Source organism: Pinus tabuliformis, chromosome 8, assembly GCF_031772625.1.
Source record: "Pinus tabuliformis cultivar Carrire ecotype Pingquan chromosome 8, CPIR1, whole genome shotgun sequence".
Taxonomy (NCBI): Eukaryota; Viridiplantae; Streptophyta; class Pinopsida; order Pinales; family Pinaceae; genus Pinus; species Pinus tabuliformis.
This window is the reverse complement of record NC_142294.1, coordinates 889,311,392-889,325,249: the sequence shown is the minus strand read 5'-3', so window position 1 is coordinate 889,325,249 and position 13,858 is coordinate 889,311,392. Positions and strand designations below refer to the sequence as shown.

At 35.4% G+C, this 13,858-nt stretch overlaps 1 protein-coding gene across 1 annotated transcript; it reads right to left on the bottom strand.

Moving 5' to 3' along the window:
• Positions 1 to 4,519: 4,519 nt before the first annotated feature.
• On the bottom strand, positions 4,520 to 12,696 carry LOC149238400 (uncharacterized). The gene is made up of 5 exons (XM_089369550.1): positions 12,508 to 12,696; positions 12,286 to 12,430; positions 12,158 to 12,198; positions 4,749 to 4,893; positions 4,520 to 4,527 (listed from the first exon to the last, which is right to left on the bottom strand). The coding sequence occupies exons 1-5, from the start codon at positions 12,550 to 12,552 to the stop codon at positions 4,520 to 4,522; spliced, it is 384 nt and encodes a 127-aa protein (XP_089225676.1). The 5' UTR covers positions 12,553 to 12,696.
• Between the last annotated feature and the right edge of the window lie 1,162 nt (positions 12,697 to 13,858).

The window sequence follows — 13,858 nt, the reverse complement described above, 5'->3', positions numbered from 1 at the left end:
ACTCTCAGCAATCACTCCATCACTTCAGTCACCATTGAGCTACGTGAGGGTACTGCTGGTCTGGTGGCCGCAACTATAGGCGTGACTACAGAGACGAGGGTGGAAGATTTGCCTGCCACTTCTCAGTTTAAGGATCCTAGTGGTATTGCTACCTAGGAAATGCAAACTCAAGCTGGTTCGAGTGTCCCTACTGGCGGTGGTTCTTCAGGCAAAGAGGGCCATCCCTCTGAGGATGATGACCCCGACAATTATGGGTGTCATATTGTTGAAGAGTCGCCTTCCACCACTCATGAAGCTTAAACAGGTCTGCGTTCTTTGGTTTTTGGTTCCCTGTTGCTCAAAGTTACGGTTACAGTTGCTTAATGGATCAGATTACAGTTTTGAACTGGGTAGCGCTTCCCTGTTTATATGTATGAGCCCAGAAAATCCGTTTTGGTCCTTGAATTACCTCTGGTCAGTCTACAGTTTTGACAATGGTATATTCTGTTTCTGTGCACTAGTCATGGTCTTGGTCCTAGTAGCTTTTCTGGTCAATCAACAGCAAGTCTTTTTGGTCAGTGTTCAGCTTTGTAATGTGAATATGCCGCCTCTCTGGGCAAGACTTCTCGAGGCCGCTGCCTCTATGTAAAAAAAAAATTGTATCAATATAGGAGTAGACAAATTCAAAAATAATAATAATAATAATAACAATAATTTATTAAAATTTAATTGCCAATTTAATATTGAAAATAGTTATTATTAATTTCTAATTATTATTTATAAAATATAAATTATAACAATTATATAATGAAATTGTAATTGTCATTATTTAAAAATAAATAAAATCAAAGTTTAATACCTTTATCAATATGCTTTGCATACATTGAATTTATGAAGTGAAATATAAAACTGAATAGGCAAGCAAAGATTGATGTTCCATTTTTGAGGTAAAGTTGTCATGAACATCTTGTATGTTAATGGGATGACCAACCTAAACCAATTATTTCCACCAGGAAATCGTGTCCATTCATTTTTTTGCTGGGAGAGTATTGTGGGTTGAGCGATAGTAGGAAATTTGGAATACATCGGTAAACGAGATATGCCCATGTTTTACTGATTTGATTTGAATGATTTGAGTGGGTCATAGATCTGAGGTTGTTCTTCATTGAGAGGGTCCAAAACAATTGAACTATAACAAGGTACTGATGGTTTTTTACTTGGTTTTGTTTTTTTAGTCCTCACCTTCATCCTTATAATCATAATTAAAATTTTATTCTTATAATCATAATTAAAACTAAAAGCAGGGTAGTGTTCACAACGACCATCAAAAGAATTTTGACGAATTCAAATCTAAGTATGAAACTTTTACATATCTTAAATCAAATCCTATATGTAATGCAACAAGTGTAGGTTATTGAAAATTTAGTTACAGATATGATCCATTGATGTGAGCACAATGAATAGAGTTATGCCCCCGTGACATGGGTGGAATTTGATGTATTTGTGGAATTTCAAAATAGATATGCTCGTACAATCTTCATTGAATTTTCTGACTATGGGTGAAAAGTACAATGATTGCCTAATAAAACCCGATTTCTCTTAACCAATAGAAATAAAAATAAACAAATTAAATTAAAGAAAAATAAAACAAAATATTATAATGTTAACTTTGTTGAATTTCGTTTAATTTTTGGTCAACAACCAAACTAATTGAAATCCAGCATTACCATTGGAATTCACTATGGAGAACCGTTGTTTGAGGAGGTTTGAGGTTAAGTTGAGAAACTCTATTTATACTCTTGAATCTCACATAATGATCCATATAATCACTCACAAACAAGTTAAATATTTAATAATGAAAATTTATTAAAAGATTAATTAAGATAATTAAATAAAAGAGAAAGGAAAAAAAAAAACAAACTAATTGAGTTTCCTTTATTTCATATGACTCTATCAGGATATCATATGGTCACAAGTAATTTGAGTGGTGTGTTTGGTTTAATGTGGGGATTTTTTTCATTAATTATTTGAGAAAAGTTGAAATATCATCAAAATATAATATTTGAATTGAATTAATGACTAACACAATTATATAAATTAAATGATTGGTAAATTTCAATAAGCATTAATTCATGATAAACATCAAAACAATTCATAATACATCTCAAATTGTTAAAATTAAAAAAAAATCATAAAATTAACTAAATTGTAACTTTATTTCATATGGACTCTATCTGGCAACCTAGATGATGACAAGTAATTTGAATAGTGTGTCTCCTTTAATGTGGACGTTTTTTCATAAAAGTTTCCCAAAAAACCATAACTCATTTAATATGATATGAAATTTTTTAAATTAATCAATTTAATTAAAAGACATAACTACTTTGGAAATAAATCACAATATTTCATTTGTGTATACTATTTAAAAATATTCTAAAATATTTGATGAAATTACATCTTTACTATTCATCTAACACTTATTGATAATTAAATTAAAATTTTAAAAAATTTATTCCAAATATTCCAAAATAAACATGCCTATTAATATAATTAGGCAAAAAATGACCAAAAATATAACTAATTAAACCCTTTAAAAAAACTACGCCTAAAATACTTTAATCAAAGTTTTCAGATCTAAAGTCCCATCAAAATAGTTTTATGATGTGAGAGTTTCTGTAACAATAAACTCATACTACTACCATTCTTGTATTTACCATGGAGAGAACCTCCAACAAAGTTTTGGGACCCATGTTGGCTCTCAGAGTTGTGCCACCCATTAGAAAACCATGCATTCACCAAACGCACGTCGTTGAGTACGCTTGTGATCGAACCATAGAAGCATTGATGCCTTCGAATGAATGACTGATATGCAACTTGAACAAGTAAAAGATCAGACGCGCGTGGAGATTGTAACCAACAACAGACATATTTTGGATGATTGTTGTTTGGGAGAAAAGTATAATGATTGCACAATAAGGCCCAATTGCTCTTAACCAATAGAAATGCAAATAAATAAATTAAATTAATAATAAACAAAAATAAAACAAAATACTATAATGTCAACTTTGTTAGAATTTCATCTAATTTTTTGTCAGCGGTGGAGCTAATTGAAATTCATTGCAAAATTGATTGTCAGAATAATAAGGTTGTATAATTAGCATTCACTACCACTTAGCTTAATGATTCAAATCAATTTATGGAAATTATTGGCATTAACCTTCCTATATGTTTAGTTAATTAAACGTGTTAATTAACTAACTAGTTATATTAACTAATTAAACAAATATTGCAAATTTTACGTATGTAACACCCCACCTTATATGGACACTTAACTTACTTTACTGTTTTACATACTACTTTTACTTACTGTTATGATTTTGTCATCATATGTTCGATAAGAACATTAAAGAACTATGGTTGAGTTGGCCAAAACAATTTACAAATAATGCATAATAAGAATTAAAGTATTTTCAAGAACTGAAAACAGTTGTTAACCTCCTGAGACAGTTAAGGTGGTTACTCACCTATTTCCTCAAAAGGAGAATTCGAGGAAGGCCTAGGGGACAGGAGAATTAAAGAGAGGAAACAGAATATATTGGTAAAAAACGCAGAGTGTTGCCATATGAAACTCCTTGAGCTAGGTGAAATAAACCAGTGGGAGATCTAGAGAGAAGTTATGAGGGTATGTGACTTGATGTTGGACAGTCAGTCCTGACGCTTCAAGATACCCAAATTAAAGACAAACCTTATAAATATTGTTTGGAGGAGGAAGAGATCGGGGAAGAGTCTGGACGTCATTGCCAGACTCGAGGTTGGGTGGAGAGATCTTCTGGAAAAGTCTGAGGTTGTTTAGTTAAGTATGATTTAGTTTATTAAGTTTTACTTCGTCCCAGAATAAAATTTTGTGGTTAAGAACTACAAAGTTGTTATTATGTGATAACCAAATGCAAGTCTGTATATGCTAAAATAACTCAAGTTATGAATGATGAAATTCCATTCTATAGGTATGTATAAGAATATTAAGGAATTGGTACATTGCATAATATGTAAAATCATAGTTTATTGCCACATAATTTATAAAATGATGTAGAGAATAATAAAACTTCCCTCATCAACTGTACAAACATTTCAGAAAAGAGAGAAACAGTAAGCATCTAGGTTTTATCATAACTGCAAAATGCATCAGTTTCCCAAGCATGGAATTACTCTAAGGCCCTGTAGCCTTTACTAAGAAAATACTTAGACCAAACAATCAACAAAAGCTAAGCCATCTCATACTGAAAATACAAGAGTGCACCAAAAGAATCAAGTTCATTGCTCGTAGAGTACACAAACCCTGATATCTGAGTTTTATACAAACATAAATCGTAAGACGGGGCAAAGTTGTGGCCTCCGTGGCTAGATTCACCGAACAATAAACTATGATTCAAAATCGAACTGTAGGCCCATGTAAGGAGACCAACCTGAAAAAAGAATGAGATATTGGTGGGTTCATTACCGACAGAATTCATAAATGCAAAGAATGCGTAGTGAGGGGGTCTCAGATACCTGCAAGAGATAGTGGTCGAGAGTTAAACCAAATCACTAAACTGAAAATCCTCAAAAATTGTTTAGACAGGGGAAGAGGGGAAAATAAACCTACTTGTATAAGAAGCCTTGAAAGCAAGAAAACCTTAAGGAAATCTATCATCCAAGAATTTAACAAGGGTAAGTATGGGAAAAATTATTTCAATATAGCCAAACTTGTTAGGGTATGACACCACCCTTACCTGTGCCGAAACCTCCAGCAAAGCAGAGCTTGGTTTGCACTGTGGATGCAAGTGTTGCAGAGGGAGGAGTAGAATCATCTTCGCAACCAGAACGCTCCCTCAAAAAGCGAAAACGACCAGTGAGACTGTCAAACCCATGCTCGACCTGGAAGAAATGAAATGTCGGTTCAGTGAATCCCAGAAATCGAGACACATTGGATGGAATAGCCATTCAAACCCTGACCTTAGCAAACACTCGACTTGCAGAACCTCTCCACAGGAAAACCGTTGTGTGAATGTTGTGAGCTACCTGACGGAGGAGGTAGGCAGTTACCTCTTCCCCCCTGGTTGCGGCTCATTCATTGGATCGGGATCTCGACCATCGACGGTGGGAGAACCTCCATTTGTGCAGAAGGGTCTAGAAGGCGTACAACTATGGTAAATACAAGCGATGTATGATAACAAATCTTCCTGCCGCCCTTAATAAAATTAATGACCCCAAGATTGAGAGCATCAGAAACAACAAATTAAACATTATATGTTAACCTTACCCTTGCATGGTTATAGAGATTAAAAATTTTCATGAAGTTTCACATTTTCTAAGTACTACGCTGAGTGTGGTAACTGTAAGAATCAATGTACTAAACCTTGTGCATTAAATTGCACATGAGTGGAGGACATTCAAAGAACCTGGTATGATTTAAGGCAATTAATTAAAGGCAACTCACCGATTGGATCTTTTCTCAATACATCAATGGACTTATCTTACAAATACATAGTGTTATATTATTTTATGCAGTGTAATATTATATATATAAAAATTATGTACGGTTTTTATCCTTGTGAATATGGTTGGATGTTACAAGTGGTATCATAGACGGTTTACGACACTGAGGCTTCTGGGATATATACAAATATAATATACATTAAAAAAAAACTAAGTGGAACTGGGTGTGAATGATTGAACACAGAGATAAAGACAAAGAGAGAGAAGAAAGGCAGGGAGCCACAAGAACAGAATGCAAAGGGGTTCCAGACCACCAAACCAGTCAGGTGCGACATATGTAGGGGCCAACCCTGATATGTGGATACAGTTGGGAGAAGAATCTCGTCAGGCCAATGCTGCCCTACTCGAAACCGTTCAATAGTTACGTGATGAGATGACTAACTTGAGGATGGATAATGAGAGATTACAACAAGAACAAGAGAGAATTCTAAAAAGCCTGTTCGATTGACAAAATCAACGTGGGCCAGACCCCAGTGCTGGTAACAGAGAGAAAAGTTCCACTATCCATCAAGGGGAATATAATGCTGAGTTAGAGGAAAGGCATGAGGAGGATGAAGGACATTTTGATAATGTTTTTGATCAGCGAAAATAAATACAGAAAGTTGAATTACAAGGGGAATTTAAAAATATAAAACCCCCAATTTTTGAAGGTGAATTAGAGGAAGTGGTGGAAGCTTGGTTAATAGATATGAATAAATATTTCTAGGTATATTACTATAATGATAAACCAAAAGTGCAGCTGGCAGTTTATCAACTAAGAATTAAGGCCACCCTGTGGTGGGAAGAAATAAAAAATGTAAGGAAAATTGACGAAGAGTAGGTCACAGGGAAAGAATTTCATAATCATTTCAAAGATAAATATTTGACGGAATGCTATTATGATGAAAAAGAGAAGGAATTACATGAGTTAAGGCTGGGAGCCTTAACTATGAATGAATATGTGAAATGGTTTACCTCTTTACTATGGTATGTACCATATATGCAGGAAGAAAAGGCCAAGATTCAACGTTTTATTAGTAGTCTACCTAATTTCATGAAGGAGAAGATGGAATTTGATTATCCAAAAATGATGGATGACGTTGTGCGAAAAGCCCGCATCTGTTACCAACAAATGAAATAGAAAAGTGAGGGTTCGAAAGGAGGTTTGAACCGAAGGGGAAGAAATTTTCCCCCAAATAGACAGACAAAAATTGTCGGTGGAAGGAATTTGCAACAAAGAACCTTTAGTAAATTTCCAGCAAAGAATCAACCAAAGGTCCCAACATCTACTGAAAGTAGGCAAACTGAGGGAGTTAATAAGCCTGCTAATGACCAACAACAAAAACAACCTTTGCAGTGCTGGGGGTGCGGAGAATCCCATTATTACAAAAATTGTCTGCATAGAGCAAGAACAAAGCAACTTTCGAACATGCAAGAAGCCTCCACGGTTGGGGAGGTGGCGAGGAGCATGCCCAAGATTAATGTTGCACTTGACGACCATCAAGAAGAATACCAGCCCACCATGATTGAGTGTGAAGGTATGATCGCTAATCAACCTGTCTCTATTTTGTTTGATCTGGGTGCTAGCTTAAGCTATGTTAGTCCTAAGATTGTAGAGGGATGCCAACTGCAAAGCAATAAATTTCAAAAACCTTGGTTAGTCCAATTAGCTACAGGGGCAAAGCGAAGGGTAGTTGCAAAAACAAAACATTGTCCTGTGGATATTTCGGGACAACAGATTTATGTTAATTTAAATATACTCCCATTGGGATAATACAATGTACTAATAGGGATGGACTGGTTGGGAGGACCTTGGTCCTTAGTAGATTGTAAGGGAAAATCTGTTAGTTACCTCACTGAATCGGGACAGAGGAAGGAAATTCAAGGAATTAAGAAAAATATTAACTTACGTCCTATTACTTCTAACTAGCTGGGAAAATGCATTAGGAAAGGTTATCAAATTTATCCTGTACATGTAGGATATACAAATTCCAAGAGAAAGATGACTTCTCTGGAAGATATTTCTGTCATTCAAGACTTTGTTGATGTGTTTCCTGAATCCATACCTGGGTTACACCCAAGCAGGATATCGATTTTACAATTGAGATGATTCCAGGTGCAACTCCTATTTCCAAAACTCCATATCGTATGAGTATACCCGAATTAACAAAACTCAAAATGTAGCTGCAGGAGCTACTTGATAAAGGATATATTCGCCCCAGTGTGTCTCCCTGGGGAGCTCCATATTGTTCATACGAAAGAAGGATGAAACTCTAAGATTATGTATTGATTATCGTTAGTTGAACAAACTGACTATCAAAAATAAATACCCTTTACCTTGAATTGACAATTTATTCGATCAAGTTCGGGGAGAAAGTGTGTTCTCCAAGATCGACTTAAGGTTTGGGTATCATCAAATAAGGATTAAGGAAGAATACATTTGTAAAACTACTTTTCGAACTCGTTATGGTCATTATGAGTTCATAGTGTTACCTTTTGGTCTTATGAATGCCCTGACAACTTTTATGAGTCTGATGAATGGTATTTTTCAGCCATACTTAGATAAGTTTGTGTTGATTTTCATTGATGACATATTAATTTACTCTAAGAATCAGGTGGAACATGAAAAGCATTTGAGAATTGTATTGCAAACCTTATGGGACAATCAACTGTACGCTAAGTACAACAAGTGTGATTTTTACAAAAGTCAAATACAATATCTCGGTCATGTCATATCAACAGAAGGTATAGTGGTAGACTCGGAGAAGATTAAGACCATTATGGAGTGGGCCACCCTGAAGAATGTCGCTGATATTAGGTCCTTCTTAGGCCTAGCTGGTTACTATTGTCGGTTCATTGAAGGATTTTCAAAAATTGCTTTCCCCATGACTTCATTACAAAAGAAGGGAAGGAATTTCTGGTGGACAGTTGAATGTCAACAAAGCTTTGAGCAATTAAAAAACCTACTTACTACTGCACCTGTATTAAAGGTGGAGGATCCGAAGAAATATTTTGTTGTATGCACAAATACTAGCAAGGAGGGTGTTGGCAGAGTATTAATGCAAGAGGGAAAGGTTATAGCTTATGAATCCCGCAAGTTGAAGGAATATGAGCAGTGATACTTTTCTTATGATCTTCAATTAACAGCAATAGTGCATGCACTAAAAATGTGGCAATAGTACTTACTGGGGAAGAAATTTCTGTTGTTAACAAATCATAATAGCCTTACAAATTTCTTTAACCAATCCATTTTAAATTCCCGTCAAGCCAGATGGACAGTTTTTTTAAGCGATTTTGAATTTGAAATAAGGTACCTTAAGGGAAAAGAAAATCGGGTTGCTGATGCTTTAAGCAGAAAGTTTCATTGTATTTATGAAACACAATTCATCCAAGTGAAGTCAAATCTCCTTGATATTATTAAAGGGGAAACTCTTAAGGACCCGTAATATACCTTCCTTTGGAAGCAAGCAATCAATGCCTAGAATAAAGGGGAGAAATCTTAATATGGAATAAATCTAGATAAACTGTTAACTTTTATAAATCGAATTTATATTCCTAATAAGAATTCTATTAAACAATTTTTATTGAATGAATTTCACAGGAAACCATATGCTGCCCACCCAGGATACCAAAAACTACTTTCAACTATCAAGAAAGGTTATTTATGGCCAGGTTTAAGAAAATATATTATTGAATATTTGGCTAAATGTTTAGAATGTCAGCTGGTGAAGGCAGAACATCAACATCCTGCTAGACTACTGCAACCACTTCATATCCCTAAGTGGAAATGGGAGGTGATTACTTTGGATTTTATCACAGGTTTTCCCCGAACTAAGAAGCAACATGACTCAATTATGGTGGTGGTTGATAAGCTAAGAAAAACTTCTCATTTTATACCGGTAAAATTCACTTACAAGATTGCTGAAATTGCAGATATTTTTATATTGCACAGAATACCCAAGGTGGTGATCTCCGATAGGGATGTAAAATTTTCATCCACATTCTAGAAGACCCGTTTCTCTGGATTAAGCACATGGATCCAATTCAGTATTGCTTACCACCCTCAGACGGATGGTCAAACTGAACGGGTTAATCAAGTTTTAGAGGATATGTTAAGAATGTTTGTGATGCAACAACCACATAAGTGGGAAGATTACCTCCACTTAGTAGAGTTTTCTTATAATAACGGACACCACAAGTCATTGGGAATGAGTCCCTTCGAAGCATTGTATGGAAGAAGGTGTAGGGTACCCATAGATTGGAACAATCCTGTCAATAGACTAACATTGGGTCCTGATATGCTAGCTGAGATGGAGCAAACGGTTAAAAAGATTCGTCAGAACTTAAAAGCCGCCCAAGACAGACAAAAAGTTTATGCGGACAAAAGGAGAACCTATAGAGAATTCCAGGTGGGAGATCACATGTATTTACGAGTCAAGCCAAGGAAACGCACCTTGCAGTGGAGGGGTTGTACTAAGTTAGCACGCCAGTATTGTAGTCCTTTTCAAATATTGGAACGGATTGGGCCTGTAGCATATAAGCTCGCGTTACCAAGCCATATCCGAGTTCACAATGTTTTCCATGTCTCCTTGTTAAAAAAATATGTGTACAATCCTCAACATATAATTAATTGGGAAAATGTGTAGGTAAATCAGTTAATGAAATAATTAGTGTATAATTTTTTTTATAAATTAAATTTCTGATGGAAGTCTGTGAAAATGTGCAGGTCAAACCCAGAAGGAGAATTTCTAGCAAAAACTCTTCGTATTCTCAAACGGAGAGAAAAAACCTTGCGGGAACGAGGCATCACTCAGGTTAAAGTGTAGTGGAAGCACTTTGGCTCGGAAGAAGCCACCTAGGAAGAAGAGGATTTCATGCGGAAAGCTTATCCTGCACTATTTTCCTAAACCAAAGAGAACACTAGGGATGGTGTTCCTCATAAGGGGGGGGGGGAGACGTAACACCCCACGTTATATGGAAACTTACCTTATTTTACTTTTTTACTTATTGTTATGATTTTGTCATCATATGTTCGATCAGAACATTAAAGAACTATGGATGAGTTGGCAAGAACAATTTACAAATAATGCATAATAAGAATTAAAGTATTTTGAAGAACTAAAAACAATTGTTAACCTCTTGAGATAGTTAAGGTGGTTACTCACCTATTTCCTCAAAAGGAGAATTCGAGGAAGGCCTAGGGTGTTGGAGAATTAAAGAGAGGAAAATGAATAGATTGCTCAAAAGGCAGAGTGCTACCATCAGAAACTCCTTGAGCTGGGTGAAATAAACCAATGGGAGATCTGGAGAAAAGTTATGAGGGTATGTGACTTGATGTTGAACAGTCAGCCCTAACGCTTCAGATACACAGACTAAATACAGACCTTATAAATATTGTCTGAAGGAGGAAGAGCTCGAGGGAGAGTCTAGACGTCATTGCCAGACTCGAGGTTGGGTGGAGAGATCTTCCAAAAAAGTCTGAGGTTGTTTAGCTGAGGGAAAATAGATAAGTATGATTTAGTTTATTAAGTTTTACTTCATTCCAGTATACAGTTCTGTGGTTAAGAATTACTGAGTTGTTATTATGTAATGTCCAAATGCAAATTTGTATATGCTAAAATAACTCAGGTTATGAATGATGAAGTTCCATTCTATAGGTATGTAGAAAGATATTAAGGAATTGGTACATTGCATAATATGTATAATCATAGTTTATTGCTGCAGGATTTATGAACTGATGTAAAGAATAATAAAACTTGCATCATCAACTGTACAAACATTTTCAGAAAAAAGAAAAATAGTAAGCATCTAGGTTCTAGCATAACTGCAAAAGGCATTAGTTTCATGACACTCCCAAGCATGGAATTACTCTAAGGCCCTGTAGCCTTTGCTAAGAAAATACTATGACCAAACCGTCAACAAAAGCTTAAGCCATCTCATACAGAGAATACAAGAGTGCACTAAAAGAATCAAGTTCATTGCTTGTAGAGTACGCAAACCCTCATATCTAAGTTTTATACAAACATAAATCGTAAGACGAGATAGAGCCCTAGAACAAACTTAAAGGAAAATAAATCTTTGAGTGGAGTCGGGCAATATGCATTGTCCAATAACGAGATTCATAGACCTAAATATATACATGACTATGAACTACATTCGTTGTACAACAACAAAACATTAATAAATATAAACTTTGTATGAGTCTTTCCGCATCAATTGCGTAGTCACAATATTCGAATCATACATTAAAACACAGAATGGATAATAATCCACAAACGAATTCAAGAAGTTACTCCTTCCATGTACAAACATCAAAAATTAATATAGTTTTGAAGTCCAAAAGACATGAAATGAAACCCTAGTGTGGAACCCTACATCCCTTGCCGCTAGAGAACTGGTAGAGGTCGTGGCCTTTGTGGTCGGATTCAATGAACAATAAAATTTGATTCAAAACCAAATTGCAAGCCCATGTAAGGAGAAAAACTTGAAACAAGCATGAGATACTGGTGGGTTCATTGCTGGTAGAATTCATAAATGCAAAGAATGCGCAGTGAGGGGGTCTCAGATACCTACAAGAGAGAGTTGTTGAGAGTTAAACCAAATCATTGAACTGAAAATACTCAACAATTGTTTAGACAGGGGGAAGGGGGGAAAAGAAACCTACCTGTATAAGAAGCCTTGAAAGCAATAAAACCTCGAGGAACTCTGTCAGCCAAAGAATTTAACAAGGGTAAGTGTGGGAAAAATTCTTTCAACGTAGCCAAACCTACTGGGGTATGACACCACCCTTACCTGTGCCAAAAGCTCCATCGAAGCAGAGCCTGGTTTGAACTGTGGACACATGCGTTGCAGAGGAAGGAGTAGAATCATCGTCGCAACCAGAACGCTCCCTCAGAAAGCGAAAACGACCAGTGAGACTGTCAAACTCATGCTTGACCTGGAAGAAATGAAATTCTAGTTCAGTGAATGCCAAAAATTGTGTCATATTTGGTGGATTAGCCATTCAACCCTCACCTTAGAAAACCCTTGACTTGCAAAACCTCTCCACAGGAAAACCATTGTGCGAATGTCGTGAGCTGCCAGATGGAGGAGGTAGGTGTTGACCTCTTTGCCCCTAGTCGCAGCTCATCTATTGGATCGGGATCTCGACCATCGATGTTGGGAGAAACCTCCATCTGTGCAGAAGGGTTTGGAAGGCGTACAACTGTGGTAAATACAAGCGATGTATGACAACAAATCCTCCTACCACCCTTAATAAAATTAATGACCTCGGGATTCAGAGCATCACAAACATCAAATTAACATTATACATTAACCTTACCCTTGCATGGTTGTAGAGATTATAAATTTTCATCAAGTTTCGCATTTGCTAAGTACTATGCTGAGTGTGGTAACTGTAAGAATCAATGTACTGAACCTTGGGCATTAGATTGCACATGAGCGGAGGGCATTCAAAGAACCTGGTATGTTTTAAGGCAATTAATTAAAGGCAACTCATCGATTGGACTTTTTCTCAATACATTAATGGACTTATGTTACAAATACATAGTGTAATATTATATAAAAAATTATGTATGGTTTTTATTCTTGTGAATATTGTTAGCTATTACAATGTAAGTTGAGGTATTTTGTTATTTGTAATTCTACATTATGAGGGTGGAGAATCAAATCTTACAGAGCCCTTGTCTTTTATGTTTAGTTCAAAAAATTGCACTCGATGTAAAGATTGTGAATCAATAGAGTTTCACCCAATTGTTTAATCTCATAATCAAGAAATTCATTTTTTAATTAACATTAATATAACTATGATAATAATAAATTGAAAAATAGAAAGAAACATTTATTCTCAATTAATCGTTTTAAATATAACAATTTTATTATTATTTTACAATATTTTTGACATATATAAATATTAAATTAAAAATTTGATAATTAGTACAACCACATTAAAAATATTAATGTGGTGGATATAGTCGAAGGCTTCATAAATATAACCAAAAAGACTATTGCAACATGAAGGATGCCTTACTAATGCACACATTTATATGATATCTTAACTATTAGAATAATGTAGAAATGGAAGAGTCCATAAATGTGATGGGTTTGTTGAGTTGTCTTCTTAGTTGTCATGAAATGATCTAGATTTTTGTGAGTTACGAGGTGTTGTTATTGAAGTAAGCGAAATAATCAAAGGGAAGAAGTTGCAGGAAAAATTGGAATGTTTCGAGCAGAAGTACCTATACATGAGAATCAAAATGTCGAATTTGGCTAGATCAATGAAGAATTTGAAGAAACTGATGCAATATTGAAACGATTAATTCTTGTTTTGACATCTTTCTCAGGTAAAAAATTTAAACTTTGGGCA

What these genes read in the sequence shown, in the direction of transcription:
- LOC149238400 (XM_089369550.1), bottom strand. Translation starts at nt 12,552, where the DNA reads ATGGTTTTCCTGTGGAGAGGTTTTGCAAGTCAAGGGTTTTCTAAG. An exon ending in CAAGTCAAGGGTTTTCTAAG is followed by an intron (nt 12,431 to 12,507) that starts GTGAGGGTTGAA and finishes CATTTCTTCCAG; the next exon opens with GTCAAGCATGAGTTTGACAG. An exon ending in CGATGGAGCTTTTGGCACAG is followed by an intron (nt 12,199 to 12,285) that starts GTAAGGGTGGTG and finishes TTTGGCTGACAG; the next exon opens with AGTTCCTCGAGGTTTTATTG.